At 33.0% G+C, this 22144-nt stretch overlaps 2 protein-coding genes across 3 annotated transcripts in view; both read left to right on the forward strand.

Moving 5' to 3' along the window:
• The window catches only part of LOC120156202 (KH domain-containing protein HEN4-like), a 21245-nt gene extending 17787 nt beyond the window's left edge, over positions 1–3458 (forward strand). Inside the window, exons 3-8 of the mRNA XM_039167597.1 lie at positions 533–787; positions 1011–1400; positions 1544–1611; positions 2615–2726; positions 2986–3157; positions 3238–3458. Coding sequence (XP_039023528.1) covers positions 533–787; positions 1011–1400; positions 1544–1611; positions 2615–2726; positions 2986–3129 — 969 coding nt within the window. The 3' untranslated portion in view covers positions 3130–3157; positions 3238–3458. The remainder of the gene's footprint in view (positions 1–532; positions 788–1010; positions 1401–1543; positions 1612–2614; positions 2727–2985; positions 3158–3237) is intronic.
• The window catches only part of LOC120156186 (NADPH-dependent pterin aldehyde reductase-like), a 27099-nt gene extending 5014 nt beyond the window's left edge, over positions 1–22085 (forward strand). Inside the window, exons 3-7 of one of the 2 annotated variants that reach the window (XM_039167586.1) lie at positions 18696–18938; positions 19034–19103; positions 20011–20204; positions 20987–21159; positions 21761–22085. In XM_039167586.1, the coding sequence (XP_039023517.1) occupies positions 18708–18938; positions 19034–19103; positions 20011–20204; positions 20987–21159; positions 21761–21830 (738 nt within the window). In that variant the 5' untranslated portion in view covers positions 18696–18707 and the 3' untranslated portion in view covers positions 21831–22085. Of the gene's footprint in view, positions 1–18659; positions 18939–19033; positions 19104–20010; positions 20205–20986; positions 21160–21760 lie in introns of those variants that run through there. The other variant, XM_039167587.1, reaches the window with a different exon arrangement.
• The last annotated feature ends 59 nt before the right edge of the window (positions 22086–22144 follow it).

Raw genomic sequence — 22144 nt, forward strand, 5'->3', positions numbered from 1 at the left:
TATATCTACCAATCATAATGCAATGATCGATGACCTTTTCTTAAAGATAATAGGAAGTTTTACATGAATCACCAACTTTGTAGGTACTTTGTTTCTGCTGAATTCTGCTCACCATAACAGGGTAGTCTTATCATTTACTTTGTTGGACAAATCAATTGTTGCTCGGTTTGTATTTAACCTACTTTTAAGTAGTCTTTGACCTTATGTTGTCTTGTTAAGCGGATTGTTATCATGTGGGATATGGGATCAGGTCACATGATCTTAATTTAACGGCACCAATTGTTTCATTTTTTTAAGCCTTGTAATGTAGTACGCTGGTTTATGCTTCGATCATGGCCTATCATTGATTTTGGATCTTAACACCTGAAGAAAAGTATGATACCTTCCTGTTATGCTACTTTCTCAAAAGAATTCTTTGTCAGCATATTATGTGTTTCTTTGGATCTTAACACCTGAAGAAAAGTATGTTGTCTTAAATGAATTTCTTTGGATTCTATTTTTGCAAAGCTCATTATGTGTTTGCCTGCTGCAGCATGCAGAGCAAAGATTCTCTCCGGCCCAAGATGCTGTTGTTCGAGTGCAATCTAGAATTGCTGAGATTGGATTTGAACCTGGTGCTGCAATTGTTGCTCGTCTTCTTTTACCTTCACAACATATTGGTTATTTGTTGGGTAAAGGAGGTCATATTGTAAATGAAATGAGAAGAGCTACTGGTGCTAATATAAGGGTATCTTCAAAAGAACAACTTTCAAAGAGTGTTGGATCCCAAAATGAGGAAGTTGTACAGGTAATTGATTGTCATAGACATTAATTTCTGGTTAGATTAGCTTGTTTATTAACAGATCTATTGTTTAGTCATCGATCTTTTTGATGATAAGATTTGTTAGCATTTTAAAAGGATAATGGATTGGAACTTGAAAATTCCAACCTAATTTTTGAAGTGCTGCCTTTTTTATTTGAATATTTAGGAGGCATTCATAAGATATTTTAGGTTTGGTTTATTTTGGCAGGTCAGTGGTAGTTTACAATCAGTGCAGGATGCATTGTTTCATATCACAGGCAGGCTTCGGGAGTCCATATTCCCAATGAAACCTCCTTTTCTTGGTGTTAATCCTCCGCCCTACTTACCTCCTTTCCCTGAAATGCCACCTCCATTATTCAGGCCAAGACATAACCATGCCTCTCCATGTCCCTATCCTTCCCCCAGTGGACCTTTTCATGGCATGGATCCTTCTGCTGGTCCTCCCCAACCACTTGATCACCAACCACCATTTACACATGGTATGGACCACTTGGGTCCCTCTAGCTTAGACCACGCACCGTATCCCTATGGTGGTGACAGACATGGGCATGGACCCATGTTTGACAGGCCATCTTCTCCAGGATCGTGGACTTCTCAGGTTGGTGGCTTTGGTTTTGATGTATTATTATGGTCAAGCTTTTAAAAATAATGTACCTGATGTTAATATGACATATTTTCCCCTTTGTTACTATCTATTTGACAATAATGTCTATTGTTGTTTCCTTTTTTGAATTGTATCAGGCTGCTACACCTAGGGGAGTCTATGATGCTGGTTCTGGCTTTGTTGCTAGAAATGGACGTCCGGGGAGGTGATGCTTATTTTCCATGGATTATCATTCTATCTTTGCTTTCTGTCAACTTGATATGTTGGGGTTTAACGTTTTGGCAAAGCTGGCATTGCATACTTTGACTGTCATATAATTCCGGTATTTGATTTGGGATATAGGAGAAATAATAGAAGAAATAGGGAGAAATCATAAAGAAACACCAGGAAAGGAAGAAGTAGCTATAATTAATATAAATCCTTTTTTCAATGTCTCAATATCTCCATGATCAAAAGGATAACCGAAATTGGAGGTACTGTAGCTACTTATAGGATACTTCCAAGACCTCAATGCTAATATGAAATAGTAAATATAACCTTAAATGTCCAATTATCTAAATAGTAAAATTACTAACAAACCCATCTATGTTGTACACACTCTTAGTTTTTCTTGAAGGAAGTGTCCACCTGTACCCAATTCTGTATCTGATGTCTCATGCTGAAAATCTTAGAATTAAGTCCATGGTACTTTGACTTGAATGTGTGCCAAATATGTGTATGTGTTCTACATGGGAGTGTGTAATTTTTTTTCTTCAAGTTTTTCCATGTATGCGGATAGTCATCCCCATACTATATCCTAATATGTGTCGGACAGGGGTGTTTGATATGAATACTTAAGAAAAATGAAAAACTGGAGCAACATTTATTGAAATAACGTAACCTTGTCAATGTCGTTTTCTAAATTTTAATATTTACTATATCAAATATAACCTCTAAATGTTATTCACCAAATGCTCAAAACTACAATAGAACCCTAAAAAACCTTCATCATAATTGCTTAATCATTCAAATGCCACAAGGTCATCCTTCCCCTGGTATATGTCAAACATGACTTGTAATTTGCTATATTCAAAGCATTTCTGTTCTCAATCTTCTGAGAAAAGTTCCATTAGATTCAAAATTTGAAATGGTTTAAAAATGTTAACTCTTCAACATTGATCTGGTGTTTTCCATGATGTGTATACCTAATGCGCATGTTCTTTGGGCAGTGGGAATCAAGCACCCATTTTGACTAACACGAAGGTTGAGATTGTGATTCCTCAAATATACTTATGCCATGTTTATGGGGAGAGTAATAGTAACCTGGGCCACATCAGGCAGGTTAGTAATAATTTGTTGATCCATGTTATCCCAAAATTTTATTTTTCTTGAAGTATCTTTGTTTGATGTATATTTGGACATGAGTTGGAGGATATGATCATTCAACAACCGCCCAACTAAAATCTTTGAAATTTTGGACATACCGGTGTCTTTGTTTGACACTTACACTGAAATATGAGCAACATAGCTATGGATTGGAATAATGGAGTTATCATATAATGCTTCCTTTTCACCTCAGTTTTTTTAACAATGTCTTTAGATTTCTGGAGCAAATGTGGCTATTCATGACCCAAAGCCTGGGGCTGCTGTGGGTTTAGTTGTTGTCTCCGGAACATGGGAACAGTTACGTACTGCACAAAGCCTTATTCAAGCCTTTATCATTTGTGGACAAACTGCAGCTTGACTATCTATTTCATATGTTCTTCTGGCAGGTGAGTAATAATAATTCTACAGATTGCATGCAATAGTCAAATTATCGTGTAATGCTGGTTTTTGTTACCATTGTCTTCAGATTTCTGGATAAAAATTGATTATCCATGATCCAATGCCAAGGGCTACTGAGGGTTTAGTTGTTGTGATCCGAATCATCGAATCGGTTGTGGACTTGTCAGAGCCTTATTCAAGCTTGGTGATCTATTCTCGTATGTATGTTGTAAATTACATCTTAAATATCATATTTGGGCTTTAGAAATAGGAGAATTTCCTTCTTCGCTTGTGGGGTTAAAATTAGGTTTGACAAAATGAAGAATTTTTTTTATGATACTGTCTCGGACCCTCATTTTAAGGTGGTATGTTTTTGCCAAAAGAAATCAAGTGTGAAGCTCAAATGACAGAGTTGACTTATTTTTGTGTATTTTAATAATCTGTATAAAGTTTGATTTGTCAATAAATTTTGGGACATTTATTTAATGTCATATGGGGTTTTGTATCATGTTTGATAGGATAGTGTTTAAAAAATTTCGTAATTGCTTTGTCTCATCATTCTTTTCTATAACTTCAACATCTCATCATCCGGAATGAAGTGCAATTTGCAAAGCTCAAATTCGGATTGAATCTATTATGCGATCGAATGATTGATTAAAGTTCAAATATTAATTTGAGAGTATACATACGCATGAATGTATATTGTTCTTTTTGGTAAAAGAAAAAGGAAATTGAAAATTAGTAAATTATAGAACAATGAAAAAAAAATTAAATTGGTTTTAGAACAGGCATTTTAAACATTTAATATTATAATTTAGATTAATGTTGTTTTAGAGATATCGGGTGAATACATGCTATATAAAGGTAAAAATGTTATAATATTGCATGAATTAAATTATCTTAGTGGTTAAAAGAATGGTTGTTATTTTTAGAGGTCTTGAGTTCAAACACCAACGGTTGCAATATGAGTGATTGAGCGTTGATTGTCAAATGAATAGGGTATTATTTTATTGTGTTTTTTGATTATTTAAAGTTATAAAATATTTCAACTTAGATTGTCATTTTTTTTAACATAAAGGGAGGAGTTTGAAACATAAGAATAGTCGGACGACTATTTTGTAACTTTATTTTATAACTTTTTATAGTCGAATAACTCAACAAAATAATACCCTATAGTTGAGGGCTCAATAACACATTATCTTATAGTTTGGTTACCATTTGTACTTCACCCTAAAGTTTAAAAGTGAAAAAAAATGGAGTTAAATTAAACAAATTACCTTAATCGAATTAATTTGATTTAACTGATTTTTAACTTTTAATTTCAATTTTAAAAAGTTAGTTAACATTATTAAATCAGTTTAATTTTAGTTTCGAAATTTAAAATTAAATTAAAGGGTAAAGTATTGTAATTGTCACTGAACTTTTCTAAAGCTTGCATTTAGGTTCCCCAACTTTTAAAACTTGTAATACAGTCCTCCAACATTTAGTCTGTTTGCAATATGGTCTCCGATCGTTTGACGCTGTTACACGGCCGTTAGTGTAACATCCTCCATACCGGGTTAGTGATAAAATTGTGAAATTATAAAATTCAGTGACCAAAGTAGATAAATTGAATAGTTGAAAGATTTAATGGGAATGTTTTGTGTAGGATCAATTAACAAAGAAGGGGGAACTAAAGGGGTAAAGGAGTCTTTTAATAGGGGAAATAATTAAATATTAGATGAGGATATTTAAATCCACGTGGAAGGCAAATGAAGAGAACAAAAGTTTCCAGATTTCTCTTCTTCTTCACTTCTTCTTCTCCATCGAGAGACCAAGCTAAAGGTGAGTTTTCTTGTTCTTGATGAATTTAAGGTTTCTTATTGATCCTTAGTTGATAACTAAGCTTAAGGAAAGCTTAGATTATCTTAAAACCATAAGATGAGGAGAATATGAAGAATCAAAGAAAGGAAGTAGAAAAGTGAAATCTTGGATTAGAGTTCCTAATAAGAATTAGAAGTGGAAATTGACTTGTCATAAAGATAACTAAGAAGTATGAGGTGTTAGAATTCAAATTAGAACATGTTGGAATTTGGGTTAGATTCTTAAATTCTACATGGAGAATTGGATTTTTAAGTTTCAAAAGTATGGAATGGATAATAATTAGTTTAAGTAAGAGTATGCAAGTTAAGGATATATAAAGAGGGGAAATATAAAGTGTTAAGTAGACTAAGAAGAGATTTTCGTGCTAAAATGACAATTCTGGGCAATGTGCATCGATGCACATGTAGTGCATCGATGCATTAAATTTAAAAAGAAAACATCGAATAGGATTTATGCATCGATGCATAAGGAGTGCATCGATGCATCCCCATTAAATACAAACATCGAATAGGATTTATGCATCGATGCATGGTGTAGTGCATCGATGCATACCTCCATTAAAAGATGAAAATGACTTTTCTTTTAGCCTAAGAAATGATAGTTTAGAATATATTAATTAGTATACTGATAAGTATCAATGAATTACTATGTAGATATCGAGCCTAAACGAGTTCCGGAACCATCAACAAGTAGGATCAATCGAGGGAAAGAAAAAGGAATCTAGGTGAGTGCATATGCATAGCATGAATATGTATTTTATTCAGTTCTAGACTTGTGATAAGTCTAGATTCAATATTTTGATACATGATAGTATTTCATATTATGATATATGACATGAATCCATACCATATGCATTATGGGACATGAATATGCAAGAAAAAGTTATATGAGTTATGTGATAAAGGTATGAAAATAATATGTCTACGTGATACAAATAAGATAAATTGTGAAAGCCCATGTTATGTAAATGAGAACTATAGGTATAGTTGGCATGCCAAGGGTAGAGGGTCTATGTGGTCCTTCGGGACATATATGTATTCTTTAGAACATATGTGAGGTCTGGTGAGACACATACTTGATCCTTGACATATGTATATGATTCTTAAGGAATGATATGTGGTCCTTCGGGACATATATGTATTCTTTGGAACATGTGTGAGGTTTGGTGAGACACATACTTGATCCTTGGCATATGTATATGATTCTTAAGGAATGATATGTGGTCCTTATGGACATTATTATATGGCACTACGGTGCAATTCTACGCGGCACTCCGGTGCAATTCTACGTGGCACTTAGGCGCAATTATATGAGCTGTGGTGACAGCATAGTGCACAACCTCACAATACTCACATACCTTAGGTTCTCTGTATGGTACCATGGGCTAATGAAATTACTAAGGCGAACTTATGAATGTGAATTTGATAAGTATATGTGTAAGAAACATGGTTCTGGTTATTGCATTGTTTACATACATCTTATCATTGCAACCCATCTTATTCTGGCAATTACTTTATATTTATCGATATTATTATTATATTACCTCACTAAGTCGATGACTTAGCGTGTGAGTGTTTCACACGTAGGATCCGATAAAGTAGACGATCGAGGTTAAGCAACTGGACAACATTACTCATGCAACTATCAGATCAGAAGCAACTTAATCAGTAGGTCATTTTGTTATGAAAAGGGATGTTGGCATGTAACTAAAGGGTTAAGTTGTGTATGCTCTGAGTATTTTGATAAACTTGTATAAATATATGTATATTATTGTATTTTTCTTAATATAAGTTCAAGTATTTTGCTATTATTTGTAAGAGTTGTATTTTAAAAGTCAATGTAATATCTCTGACTCGTATCCGGGTTGGATACGGGTTGGGGGTGTTACAGTTAATCCGTTTGCAATATGGTCACCGAACTTTTCATGCGCTTGCATTTAGGTCCCCCAACTTTTAAAACTTGCAACACAATCCTCAATTTCATTCTAAACCCCAAATTATAAAATAATTCAATTACATTTTAAACCCCTAATTCTAAAAGTTTTGATTAAGAAGAAAGAAATAAAATTAGATGGTTTTAGTTCAAAACTAACACTGAATATCCAGATCCTTGACATGCAGTTCCAGAAACATAAAAATTATTATACTTTACCCTTATTTTAATTAGTAATTAATATACCTAATAATATATATATTCTTATTTTAATAAATAATATAATAAAAATTTTATTTTAATAAAATCAGGGATTTGGATATTCAGTGTTAGTTTTGAACCAAAACCATCTAATTTTATTTATTTCTTCTTAATCAAAACTTTTAGTACTCCTTATGAAATATATTCAGTCCATCAGAATAGAAGTGAAAGAGTGTAATATCCCAAATCAGGGTCAGTGACTAAATTGCAAATTTTGAAAGTTTTGTGCTCAATTTAGAAAAAATTAAAAGTCTCAGGATTTAAGTAAAGAATTTTAATATTGGATTAAATAGCAAAGATGGATGAACTAAAGGGGCAAAATGGTCTTTTCATGGGAAAGATTTTTATCTTCCCTTTTTGAGTATTATAAAACGTGGGGAATATGAGAGAGTTCCAGACTTCTCTTCTTCATTCTCTTCTTTTCCACAGTGAAGCCATAAGCAAAGGTAAGATCTCTTGTTAGTTGATATTTAGCTGAATTTAGGATTTGGTTATGATCATTGGATGATAATTAAGCTTAAGGAAAGCTTAAATCATCTTAAAAACAAAGGATGGTGGAATTATGAGAGATTAAAAGATTAAGAGTTTTTGAATGAAATTTTGGAATAGAGTTCATCACTCAAATTGGAAGTTGAATTTGACTTGTCGTCTATGAGAATAAGAAGCTAGAAGTGTTAGAATTAAGTTTGGGTAACATGGAAAAATTGGTATAATTCTTGAATGCTATGTGGAGGAGTGGATTTTTAAGTTAAAGAGATATTGAATGAAAATTTATTAGTTTAATTATGTATATTTGAGTTAAGAATATTAAAGGAAGTGAAATAGGAAGTGTGGAACTGAAAATGAAGTGATTTTCGAGCTCAAAATGTGATTTCTGGGCTAGGGGAATCGGTACCCATTCAAGGGGAACCGATACCCCCTCAAACGAACCAGAATTTACAGAATGTCGTGGGGGAACCGATACCCCCACAGGAGGGAACCGATCCCCCTAAAGGAAGAAATGAATATTAGTTTATTAAGTTCGTTTAAGTTGTTAGTATCGAATTACAAGATGTAGGTATCTAATAATTGTCTTGAAAATGTATAATTATGTAGATTCAGAGCCTGAACGAGTTCCGCAATTATAGTCAAGTAAGATCGATCAAAGGGAAAGATAAGAGATTGGAATTGACTGGTGAGGCCAGGTGAGTGCATATTCAATAGTATATGATGGGTGATGGGAATAAGACTTGCAATGAGTCTATTTCCTGAAGAGTTACATATGAATTCATGATTAAAGGCATGAGTTGAATATGAGTGTATGTATGTTTGATTATATGAATTGATATGTTTTGTATGTGCTATGTGGTTTATGTACACACACTATTAAGTGTTAATGAGAGAATATCAAATAAGTTATGAAATTATATGAATATAGAAGATAACTCAAGAGATGTAGGGAAATGAAAATAGAGGTTTATGAAGAATCATAGGAGAATAAATATAAGTAATAAGATAATGAAATATAAGACTATGTGAATACATGGTTATGAGAATTAGTAAAATAGAGTTATTTGATTTAATGAGAATTGAGGAAACTAAATAAGATTAAATTATAGAATGGAATGAGAATAATATATCGATTAGGGAACTTGAATATAAAGCGATGATATGTATATATATAGGATAAATTATATGCTAAATATCTATTGGAGTTATATGAAAAGGTTATAAGGAATATATGAAATTGAATTAATTAAATGGATTAAAGTAGTATATAAATAAAATACAATTAAGTGTAATATATATGTTAGATATACGACATAAGTTATATAATCTAAGGGAATACAAGGAAATAAAGCATAAAGTAGACGAAATGAGATAAGTTATTATATACCTATATGATGTTAGGAGGTAATATGAAAGGATTCAGGAAACTTATATAAGCTATGTGAAAGTGATCTAGGTGTTTATATGTGAATCATTCGGTAATAAGTTATATGAAATAAGTGTAGTGATTACCAGATCATAAGAGATAAGTCAGAGAATGTGAATAATATGACCAGAAACTATAGCCTGTGTGATGAATGAAATATGAAAACATGACTGAGATATGTGATAAGAAGTTGTGATTAAATGATCAAGATATAAGCTAAGGGATATCTGTGAATTACATGAAAATGTGTTATGTGTAAGTGAATTACGTGATTATATGAATATGAAATCATATGCGAATTGATATGAGCTACGTGATTACATGTATGTGTGAATGAAGCTACGAGCTTATATGAATATGTGATATGTTACATGAATATGTGCACGGAGCATGCCAAGAGCCGAGGGTCTACGCGGTCTTCGGGACATATAGGTATCCTATGGAACATATGAGGTCATTTGGAACACGTATTTGGTCCTTAGCATATGTATGATTCTTAAGGAATTTTACATGGTCCTTGGGACGTATATGTATTCTTTGGAGCATGTATGAGGTCTTTTGAGACACTTACTTGATCCTTGGTCTATGTATATGGTTCTTAAGGAATTTATATATGTGGTCCTTATGGACAATCTTATATGGCACTACGGTGCAAATTCTACGCGGCAATTTGGTGCAATTATACGAGCTGTGGTGACAGCATTAGTGCACAACCTCTATAGACTCACATACCTATAGTTCTCACATATTTCCATGGGCTAATCATGAGATAATAACAACAAATATATGTTTGTGATATGATAAATGTTGTAGAAATGATATGATGTTGTGTGTGTGTATATTGTTTGATTAAGGGGTTTAAGTATAAAGTATGTGATTAAAAGATAAATTGTTAATGATGGTTTATGTGTATGTAGGTATAATTTGTTAAGTAGTCGGATATGATTTTGTATGCTATGATGAAATAAGGTGATTTAGTATAGCACGATAGAATGAAACATGCATGCATTGTTAAATGTTATTAAGTGCATTATAAGTTTTATTTGTCTCACTAAGTCATCGACTTAGCGTGTGAGTGTTTCACACGTAGGTTCCGGAAAACTAGAAGAAAAGCTAAGAGAGCAAGACATGTTAGCATATTCCTTACAAATTTCAGATCAAAAAATAGATGATTTAAATGATTTTGATTACTTTGAATATAATTGGCATGTACTAAAGGATTGAGTTAATATGCTCTGATTAATTTTAGTTATTGTGGTCAAGTTATGTAAATAAGCTGCTTTTACTTTAATTAAAGTTTAAATTTTCTTTGAATTTTGTCAAGAGTCAAAGTTTGAAAAGTCAATGTGACACCTCGGACTCGTATCCGGGTCGGGTACGGGTTGGGGGTGTTACAAAGAGGGTCTTAGATTAATTTTTTTATCTGCTTGTTTTGGTTTTCTTTAAATTATGGAATTGGTTGTGAGTATCGACATGGTGAAATCGCCAGACTCAATCCAAGAGACTGCTTGTACTAGTTTACTGGGAATTGTATTGATCCGACATGTGGTTTTCGACGTCTTGTGATCTCGTATTCTTTTTAATAAGTTCATGTTGATTATGGGACTGATATATCGTGAACGAATTGATTTTTTTTTACATATTTTGAAAATTTTACAATTGAATTGTATTGAATTATAACTTTAGAAGACAATTATGCATGCACACAACTCGAAATGCATCATGCAGGGTAGTATATTTGGAGCAGCTACTTGATATGTTGCCCAATCATTGCACATTTGCATCTTCATTTCTGGCATATATATGTTTGTTGCAGTGTCCACTATGTTTTACAATATCTTTTATTGCTGACATGCCATGAATTTACAAGAATTATGGGGTCTTATGATTTTAGTTTCGCTATCTGCTTTAGGTTCTCATCATGTTTGACTATTGAGGAACATTAAACATGGATCATTAGAAGCAATTATATGTTAAAAGGGTAGGCCATTAATGCATTTACAACTGGTAATGTTGTATTTGGCATCTAATGTCTATCTTAAACAACTCATTTGTCGCCATAGCTTTTGGAGTGCTATGACCGAACCTCTTTCCCTTTATTTATTAAGTCCTCATTTTGAATAAGTTATTAATTGATATTCTTGGTTTATTTTAGTTATTGCTTGGATGTATGTTGTAGTCCTATGAACTAAAACTCTTTAATATTTTCACAGCCGTTGGATGTGCATGCTCAAGTTCCATCCAAACCTATTGGATTATCATACCAAAGTGCAGCAGCTACGAACAAGACAAATTGGCATTGTTACTTTTACTTCAACGGTTTATGAAATAACTGTGATAGGTGCACTCTTCATGTTCAAAGTGCGACAGCCGTTGGATGTACATGCAATAAACCTCAAATTTATATTGAAGTAAACACTATCAAATAGCAAATTCATGTTCAAAATTCCAAAACACTTCAATTACATTCTAAACCCTAAATTCTAAAATACTTTAATTATATTCTAAACCCTAAATTAAAGTATTTTAGAATTTAGGGTTTAAAATGTAATTAAATTATTTTGGAATTTGGGGTTTAGAATGAAATTGAAGACTATGTTGCAAGTTTTAAAAGTTGGGGGATCTAAATGCAAGCGCCTGAAAAGTTCCGTGATCATATTGCAAACGGACTAACGGTGTCAAACGGTCGGGGACCATATTACAAACGGACTAAATGTGGAGAACTGTATTGCAAGTTTTAAAAGTTAAGAGACTTAAATGCAAGATTTAAAAAAGTTTAGTGACCATTACTATATTTTACCCTACATTAAATCTACTTAACCCAAATTTATTGATTACTTACCCCTGTTACGAAGCGACAAAAATGGGTAGTTCTGCTGTGCGGCGCCTAAAAAACGGCTAATATACGGCGTGACCGGTTAAAATTTAGACCGGTTATGTTATATTATTTAACCGGAAATATTATCAAGTACAATAACATATTAGGTAACGCTTATATAATGTAATAGATAGAGCTTATATAATAAAATAGGTATTTAACCGGAAATATTATCAAGTACAATAACATATTAGGTAGCGCTTATTTAATGTAATAGGTAGCGCTTATATTGACCTATTTTATAAGTAAACCGGTATATTTATACTGGTAACATTGCAAATTTACCTATTACATTATAATTATCGGTTTCAATATTTTTAGATCGATACTTTTATAATGTATCGACACTATATGCGTTCACCTTTTGCATTATAGACCGGTTTTGTATATTTTACATGTTATATTGTTAGGATCGATATATTTATAAAGTATCGACACTTATTGGCGCTATAACCTCTTCTCTTTTAAATTCCAAAAGTATCGATACGTATAATAAATTATCGACACTTTCAACATAACCGGTAGCGCTTTACCTGTTTTGTCATTTCGAGACCAGTTTTGTCATATTTTTACATGTTATATTGTTATGGATCGATACATTTTTATAAAGTATCGACACTTTATTGGCGCTATAACTTCTCTTTTAAAAAAGGTAACATTTACCTAATATGTTGAAAGTGTCCATACTTTTTATAAAAAGGATCGATACTTTTTTTAAAGTTATGTAATTTATGTTTCAATCCTTTTTTAATAGTGTTTCATGTTTTCCACCTACAATATTAATTAATAATTTCATTTACACAAAAAATTATTTGATTGTTTTGATATTTTATAAAATATTATTTAGAATTTAAATTTAATAATATTAACCAAAGATAATAATACATAAGTAATATATATGTTTATTGTTTTTAATTTAATAATAATATATATTGTAACATAAAAAATAAATCATTAGATACGTATAATTACTAAATTGATATCTTAAAACTCACTCAAAAGATAACCTTAAATTAATGTTTTCCACAATGAAATAAGTATGGACACTTTTATAAAAAAGATAGATACTTTACAATATAAGCGCTACCTATTACATTATATAAGCGCTACCTATTACATTATATAAGCGCTACCTATTACATCATATTTTTATCTATTATATTGTACAGTATCGATCCTTTTTATAAAAAGGATCGATACTTTCAACATATCAGGTAACATTATGATAAAAAAGGTAAAATTTACCTGATATATTGAAAGTGTCCATACTTTTTATAAAAATGATTCATACTTTTTTTAAAGTTATGTAATTTATGTTTCAATTTTTTTTAATAGTGTTTCATATTTTCCACCTACATTATTAATTTAATAATTTCATTTACACAAAAAGTATTTGATTGTTTTGATATTTATAAAATATTATTTAGAATTTAAATTAACAATATTAACCAAAGATAATAATAAATATGTAATATATGGTTTATTGTTTTTAAATTTATAATAAATATACCATAACATAAAAATAAATCATTAGACGCGTATAATTACTAAATTGATATATCTTAAAACTCACTCAAAAGATAACCTTAAATTAATGTTTTCCACAGTGAAATAAGTATAGACACTTTTATAAAAATGATAGATACTTTATAATATAAGCGCTACCTATTACATCATATTTTTACCTATTATATTGTAAAGTATCGATCTTTTTTATAAAAAGGATTAATACTTTCAACATATCAGGTAACATTATGAAAAAAAAAGGTAAAATTTACCTGATATGTTAATTTACCTATTACATTATAATTATTGGTTTTGATGTTTTTTGGGTCGATACTTGTAGAAAATGTATTGACACATATTTAGGTAGTTATTGTACATACCTAAATATGTACTGCGAATTTAATGTTGTACCCACCCTTTAACTACCACTACCAATATCATATCCTATTGAAAGCAGCACGACTGAAACATGTTCAAAATGAATCTTTGCTTATATTTCCATCAACTCCGGGACCACTGAACTTGCACAACAAATTTTTTGCCATGGATCATACTGATGTAGACAATGTTAAGCCAACCGAGGAATGCCATGAAGTACATAATGTTGATGAATCTGACAGATTAGTTGGTCAGCTCTTCTATTCACGTGATCAAGCTTGGTACTTTTATAAGGGATTCGCACGGGAACATGGGTTTAGTGCACGTAAGGGAACAACACGGCTTGACGTGGAAGGGAATGTGAAGACACAAGAATTTTTTTTGTGCCAAAGAAGGGTTTCGAGTATCAAAAGTCAATATTGTTGATCGTCAACGTGCTCATACGCCAGTCACAAGAACAGGATGTAAGGCTAGAGTCTTAGTTACTGCAACAAATACAAACGATCAGTGGCTTAGTTACTGCAACAAATACAAACGATCAGTGGGTTATAAGTAAGTCTGATCATAAACATAATCATGCATTGTGCACACCTACTATGACACCATTTATGCGTTCTAATAGAGCTGTAAGTAAGGCGGATATCGATGAGGAAACAACATTGAAAGAGGTCGGTGTTGGCACGTCACAAGTAATGAACTATTTAACGCAGCAGGCAGGGGGCTATCATAATGTTGGATTTACACATAAAGACCTCTACAATGCACTTCAAAGAGGTAAAGCAAAGGAAATCGTCGATGGGGATGTGAATGCGCTTATTGCCTACTTTTATTATAAGAAACATGATGATCTCGAGGTTTTTATGACATACTCGGTAGACGAATCGGGGGCATTGTATAATCTTATTTGGTTGGATTCTACGTCGAGATCGGATTACACATGTTTCGGTGATGTAATTGCGTTCGACACAACGTACAAAGATAATTTGTATGGTCGACCAATTATGCCTATTGTCGGTGTCAATCATCACCATAACACAATTGTGTTTGCCACTACCATAATCGCTGACGAGACGTCTCAATCTTTCGAGTGGGTGCTACAAAAATTTTTAGAAGCCATGATGAGTAAATCACCTATTTCAGTTGTCACCGATGGGGATAGGGCAATGCATAGGGCTATCAAATCTGTTATCCCTTATGCTAAGCACATATTATGTTATTGTCATCTTTCTCGCAATGCACAAGCTAACATTGGTGACCCAAAGTTTACAACAGCATTCTCAAAATGCATGGCTTCCTGGTGGACAACCGAGGAATTTGATATTCAATGGCGTTTGGTTGTTTTAGAATTCAACGTCCAAAAGCATCCATGGGTGATTGAGAAGGGAAATACACGACACTTATGGGCACAAGCATATCTATCCGGTCATTTCTTTGCCAATATTCGCTCAACACAAAGGTGCGAGTCTATGAATGCTTCACTAGCGATTGCACTAAAACACAAGAAGACATATTTAGATGTTGTTCGTGCAATTGAAGATGGAATTAGTAGAATTCGTATGAACGAGTTGAAAGCGGATTACTTAAGTTCCCATACGAAGCCCTTCCAGATCACAAAACTGGTCGACCTTGAAAGCCATGCCGCTGCGATTTTTACCCGCGAATCTTTTCGTGCGTTCCAAGATTAACTTATACGGGAGACATTGTACCGGATTGAGGCAGAGATTAAGTCCTTATCAGATGAATGTCAACATTATATTTTGTCAAAGTACGCAGAAAAAATAGGAAATTTGAAATTAGTTTTTGATTCTCGTATGAAAACTCTAATTTGCTCCTGCAAAAAATTCGAGACCGTTGGACTTCTGTGTCGCCATCAACTTCACATTTTGAAGCACTTGGATTACACATATTTGCCCGTTATCCCCCAATACAACCATCTCTCATTTCTTCTCCTCTGCCTCTACTACCTCTTCTACATCCTTGCCAATAACCTTCAAAATTAAATTACAATATTAAGGCATTGATTATATTCTTAATATTATTTAATTACATTTATTACCCTTTCTTGCTTCTTCGCTCTATCCAACTTCAACTTCACCATCACTCTAACCACCTCTTCCTTCCCCCATGCACGGATGCGTGCCACTCCGGTTCTTTCATAAGCCGGCACTGCCTCACAGCCCGACCAAAAATCGAACAGTGCAACCTGCATTTATAATAAAATTTATATTTTTATATAATAACTATACTATCATTTTATATAAAAACACAAAAAAGTTCTTCAACTCATTTACCTCTAAGATTGCTATGCACCTTTTGAGGTATCTCTGGCTGCCTTTTTTAAAGGTGATTATTGATTCAATCAGTCTCGAATGGATATATTCAGCCCAATTGAATTCACCCTTCAAGCCTTCATCGCAAATGAGCTTCATATATTCCTTGTTCGTTGACGTATCACCCGTTGGACAAAGAAAGATACCGACAAGGTATAATAGAACTCTGGCCTTCAGCTCATCCCCCCGTAAGATCCACTTTTTATTTCCTCTTCAATTTCAGCATATGTCACCTTCTGCTTCAAACCATATTTGGAGGCAAGTGCTTTCCAGTCCTTACTCTTACAGACTTCTACAACACTTTTGCCTTCATTTTCTACCCCCAATACGGTTGCAGCACATGAGATCCCGAGAGGAAATGAAAAATCACCATACTTAGCAATACATTGTCTGACATCAAATTGCGCCATCAAGGATCGACACAATTCCCTCCGAATAAGTCGATCCCTTATTCCTACCAACGATCCAAAACTTATTTCTCCCAGCACATTCAACTGACCCTTCTCCTTAAGTTGTTTAATTAATGAATTCACCCTTTTAATGATGCATCTTGTCGACACTTCCTACATTTTTTAACAATATATAATGTTATAGTTCTTATATATATTTTGTATCAACGTATTTACAAGTTTAATGAATACCTTATTTTCATGTGCTTTCCTCCGTTCTTTGTATTCTTTACTATCATTCATTGACTGTGTGATGTAAAGTTCCTTTTCAGCATCACTCATCGAATTCCATTTGGACCTCACATCTTTTGTCACCTAATATTAAACATAAACATTTCTTAATCAATACATTAACACTAAATAATACTCAATGTCAATTTCATTTTACATATCGAACCGCTCTGTGTGCCATCTTCCTTCATCCTTTTGCATTCGACCATACTGTCACATTTAAAATTTGTAATCAATTTAAAGTTTATCGATACTTTAATCTAATTACCATTTCAACAATAATAACAAAAAGACATTGATACTTACTAGAAGTACATATATCCATCCTTTGGTTGCTTTCGAGTCTCGGCCTCAATTTCAAAGTCATCTGCGCAACCAACAATTTTCCAACCCATTGACTCTATTTTTCCTTCATATATCAGTTTACGCAAATCAAATTATTTTGTTACATACACTTTATTCAATATACAAATATAGATAATTACTCTTGTGGTAAAACAGTTTTCTTCAAAAGAATTTGAATGGCCACTATAAAATATGTCGGCACATTTATACAACCTATAATATCATTTTCTACCTATAATATTTAATAAAAGTATCGACATTTATATTTTACATTGAATATCACTTTCTACCTGCAAATCGGTCCCAAATGCTTCTTTACTCCAAAACCCCAAACAACACATAAAAACCGTATTCGCGATTACTGTAATAATAAAAAACTAGAGTTTCGACAACATACTTTTTGATTCGACTGCAACAACAAACAAACAAACTTCGCTTTAGAAACGCCTTCTGAAATACAGCAACAATTACGATTCGATTTCAAAAACTTGTCCGTTCTATCTATTTTCAGAGGATATTTAGCTATGACCTTTATATTTTCATCGGATATGTTATTTATATTTAATCGATACAAGTGTCGATACTTTTATGTCAGGTGTCGATACTTTCGAAAGGATAATTACGTATTTCTTTGAAAGTATCGATAATTTATTACACGTACTTATGCAAGTATCGACACTTTCAATATATCCGGTAGCATTTTACCGGTTTTATCATTTTGATACCGGTTTTATAATATTTTTACATATTATATCGTTATGGATCGATACATTTTTTTTAAAGTATCGACACTTTATAGGCGTTAAAACTGCTTCTTTTTTAAATTCACAAAGTGTCGATCCTTATAAAAAGTATCGACACTTTCAATATATCCAGTAGCATTTTACCGGTTTCATCATTTTGATACCGGTTTTATCATATTTTTACCTGTTATATCGTTGTGGATCGATATATTTTTTTAAAGTATCGACACTTTATAGGCGCTAAAACTGATTCTCTTTTAAATTAACGAAGTGTAGATCCTTATATTAAAGTACCGACACTTTAAATATATCTGGTACCGTTTTACCGGTTTTATCATTTCAATACCGATTTTGTCATAGTTTTACCTGTTATATCGTTGTGGATCGATACATTTTTAATTTGGATCGACATGAACCGACAAGTTAAGTTTGCCGGTTGCACAATTTTTTAATATTTCTTCATGACTTAGACCTACTACATTATTATTAGTCAACATTTCCGATAACGCTAAACCGAATTTATTAAATATATTTTAATATATCTAATAACGCCGTTTATTAACCGTATATTAACTCGCCTTTCCTAAGACATTCCCGACAAAAAATATTTGAACCTCTCGAGAATTCTACAAAAAGGTCAGGATGGGCATTTCGCCATTTTGTTTTTAGTTTTCTTTATTCTAATTTTTAAGGGAAAAATATACTTGCCGGAGAGAAAGGAGTGAAAATGACAACGGCATCGTTTAGCGGTTCGAACACGGCGGCAGTGGCGGCAGCCGCTGCAGTTAAGACGGTTTTGATCACCGGAGTGAGCAGAGGGCTTGGCAGAGCCTTAGCTCTCGAGTTTTCCAAGAGAGGCCACTCCGTAATCGGGTGTTCCCGCTCCCAAGACAAACTCAACTCTCTCCAATCGGAGCTCTCCTCGCCTGACCGTCACCTCCTCCTCAGTGTTGATGTGGTCATTACCTATTCGCCGATGCATTCCCTTCCTTTCTCAGGCGGTTCTCAGATTTTCGTTACCGATATGATTTCGTCCACTTTTTGAATTTGCAGAAGTCAGATAATAGCGTTATGGAGCTGGCTCGAATTTTGGTGGAAAAGAAGTTTGTTCCTGACATAATCGGTAATCAGTGCTATTTGCTTCAATCTTTTTGGGTTCTATTTTTATATTCTAATTTGGTTTGAAATTTGAACTTCTTTTAGATGCTTTTGTAACAGTTCCAATTAAATTTATTGTTTCGTCATTAATTACTAGTTAAAAAAATAGAATGTTTAGATATTATTAGGAGGAATTCATGTATTCGACTGAGTAATCAAGAATTGTTTAGTCATTGCCTTCAACTGTACTTAATTTTAGTAAATCAATTTTCTTTTGTTATTACTGAAGTTGTGATTTTGAATAGTTCTGTCAAACTGAGCTCAAACAAGTAGTAGCTCAGTCTCTACTCGGAATTCGAAGCTTGAAGCTCGACTATAGCGCAGTGGGATTGCACTTTTAGAGCTGTTTGATTGAGCTTGCTCAATTAAGCCCATTTATAAGCTAGATTCTCATGTTGGTCTGTAAGCTCTATTATTTGTGCTCAAACTCAAGTTGAAGTGTGAATTGAAAATTTTCAGTACTAACTAAAAGCAAAAAAATACATAATTAAAAAGTTCGAGTAGGCTCATGAGTTATTCAATCAAGCATTAGGATATTCAAATTTTGTTCGCTCAAGTTTGTGTAAGTGATGACTGAGCTGAACTACATAGCTTGCTACCAAGGGTATGTTTACATTCGTAGTCTTGAATTCATGTAAAATAGAATCGAATGTAGTTTTTGTTTTTAAATCATTCCCTCTTTAGTCACTTAATGTTTGAAAAACAAGAACAAAACTAAAAACTGAACAATTTTCTCATTTAGCTTTGTGGCTATTTCTTTATCTGGAATTGTAATGCATATTAATCTATAGCTTTAGGGCACGTTTCATGCTAAGTGTAAACTCCTATACCTTTGCCTCTTTTGGTCTTTACTAACATTAAGGTATTGGCAGTAAACAACGCAGGTACAATCAATAAAAACAACAGAATTTGGGAGGTTCCTGTAGAAGAGTTTGATACTGTCATTGATACAAATGTCAAAGGGATTGCAAATGTGTTACGCCACTTTATCCCGTTGATGCTTCCCAAAAGTCGAGGGATTATAGTTAATATGTCTTCTGGATGGGGACGTTCTGGTGCTGCTTTGGTAAATTCAAGTTTTCCATCTTCTACACAATTTTGTCCATCTTGAATCATCCAATACATAACCGAGCGAAATTTTGTTGTTTAATGAAATGAAGGAACCATTGTCATAAACAACAGAAAATTTATAAGCAATTGAAACCTTTTCGTTTAGAAGTTTTACAAGGAAGCATGTAAAATTCTAGCTTCAGGGAACAATGGACATGTATTTTCTCAATTCATGTTATGACTTGCGCACTTAACTTTTTGTGGCCATTGCATGTTGTGGCTGCCAACTAGGGGAATAGGGATTGATATGGATGGTGTGGGTTCTAATATTTGTAGATATCCGATCTGCTTATTGTGAATTCAGATATTGTGGATTCAGATATTATAATTACTCTCTATAGGAAACTCAAAGCGCAATTGGATATGAACCCTCGGATATACATTATCTGAATCTGCAATATTTACTTATAATGGATTTGGATATCCAACTGTGGCATCAGAATCTGCTTCAGTTTTGTTCAGATATTCAAATTTTCTATTCAGATAATTTTGCGGATTCGGATGTTTCAGATAATAATATAATTGGGATTTTGATTTTAAAGTAGTTATGCATCAGATGTTACGGAAATATAGATATTCGATCCATTGCCCTTCTTAGTGGAGAACAAGGGAGGAGAGGGGAGGAACAGTCATGCTGTGACCATATTTCATTCTTTTAAGATCTACTTTATTATTGAAATTAAGAAACTTCTTCCAGAAACAGCGAGTGAAATTGGGGATATCCTTGTATCTCAACAGGTTGCACCATATTGTGCCTCAAAGTGGGCTGTTGTGGGTTTAAGCAGAGCAGTGGCTAAGGAGATGCCTGATGGGTTTGCTGTTGTAGCACTTAATCCAGGTGTGATTAATACAGAGATGCTTCAATCTTGCTTTGGAAGTTCAGCCTCGGTATATCAGACACCTGAAGCATGGTATGTTAATTTTTCTTTAGTTCTAGTCAGAGTTCATATGGTTTATGCAGTTCTGTATTTATGGGCATTTTGTTATATTTTGGATCAATTTGAAAGGAGGATACTTGCATAACTTGCTCTGTGTCAAATGCGTCAACAACTTGTAAATTCAGATCCTTTTTAATTGTTGGGGAAAACTGTTCTTTTAATTAAACTCGTTGAAAGATAAGCTCCTCAAATATTGTCATCATAAACATTTCCGAATATGCTAATTATATTTCTGCTTCTTATTTAGTGCCCAATTTGCTTAAGAATAAATAAATTTTTGCACTTGTAAGAGTTTGGTGAATAATGGTTGGTGTCTTATCGATATTTTTGCTTTAATTCTCAATGAAATATTATTTTCTTTTTTATGTATTTCATAAAAATAGAATTTTGTTTATATCATAGCCTTGTGAGTAAAATCTAATATTGTTACGTAATTTTGAGTCGACTGTTGGCGATACATTGCAAAGTGCTTGAATTAGCTTCTTCTTCTTCTTCTTCTTTGTTGTTCTTTAACTTGGTTGTTCATATTATTTTTATACATGGTATGAGAGATTGAATTGTCTGTCTCTGGTAGGTCATTGAAGGCAGCTACTATGATAATCAATCTCACTGCAGCAGACAATGGCGCGTCCCTCACCGTCTGACAAAATACAATTGATGTTTTTAGATTTGATTCATCTCATAGTTATTATAAGCCTTTGAACAATCAATTCGGGAATTTCCTTGCAATGCATGTGAAGAAATTATAATTGTAGATCCATGCCGCTTCTCTAAACAAATGTTTCAATAGGTAAGACCAATTTCTTTCATTGATAAAATTCATTGACTTACAGATTGCAAGGACTTTTTTCCGGCTAAAAATCATGAGTTTGGTAATGAACAAGATAGTTATAACAAAATCATTTACGGCCGTGTAGTTCGAATCAATTTACTGATGTTGTATGGTGAATACTGATAT

Source organism: Hibiscus syriacus, unplaced genomic scaffold (genome assembly GCF_006381635.1).
Source record: "Hibiscus syriacus cultivar Baekdansim isolate YM2019G1 unplaced genomic scaffold, ASM638163v2 tig00111213_pilon, whole genome shotgun sequence".
In the NCBI taxonomy this organism is placed as follows: domain Eukaryota; kingdom Viridiplantae; phylum Streptophyta; class Magnoliopsida; order Malvales; family Malvaceae; genus Hibiscus; species Hibiscus syriacus.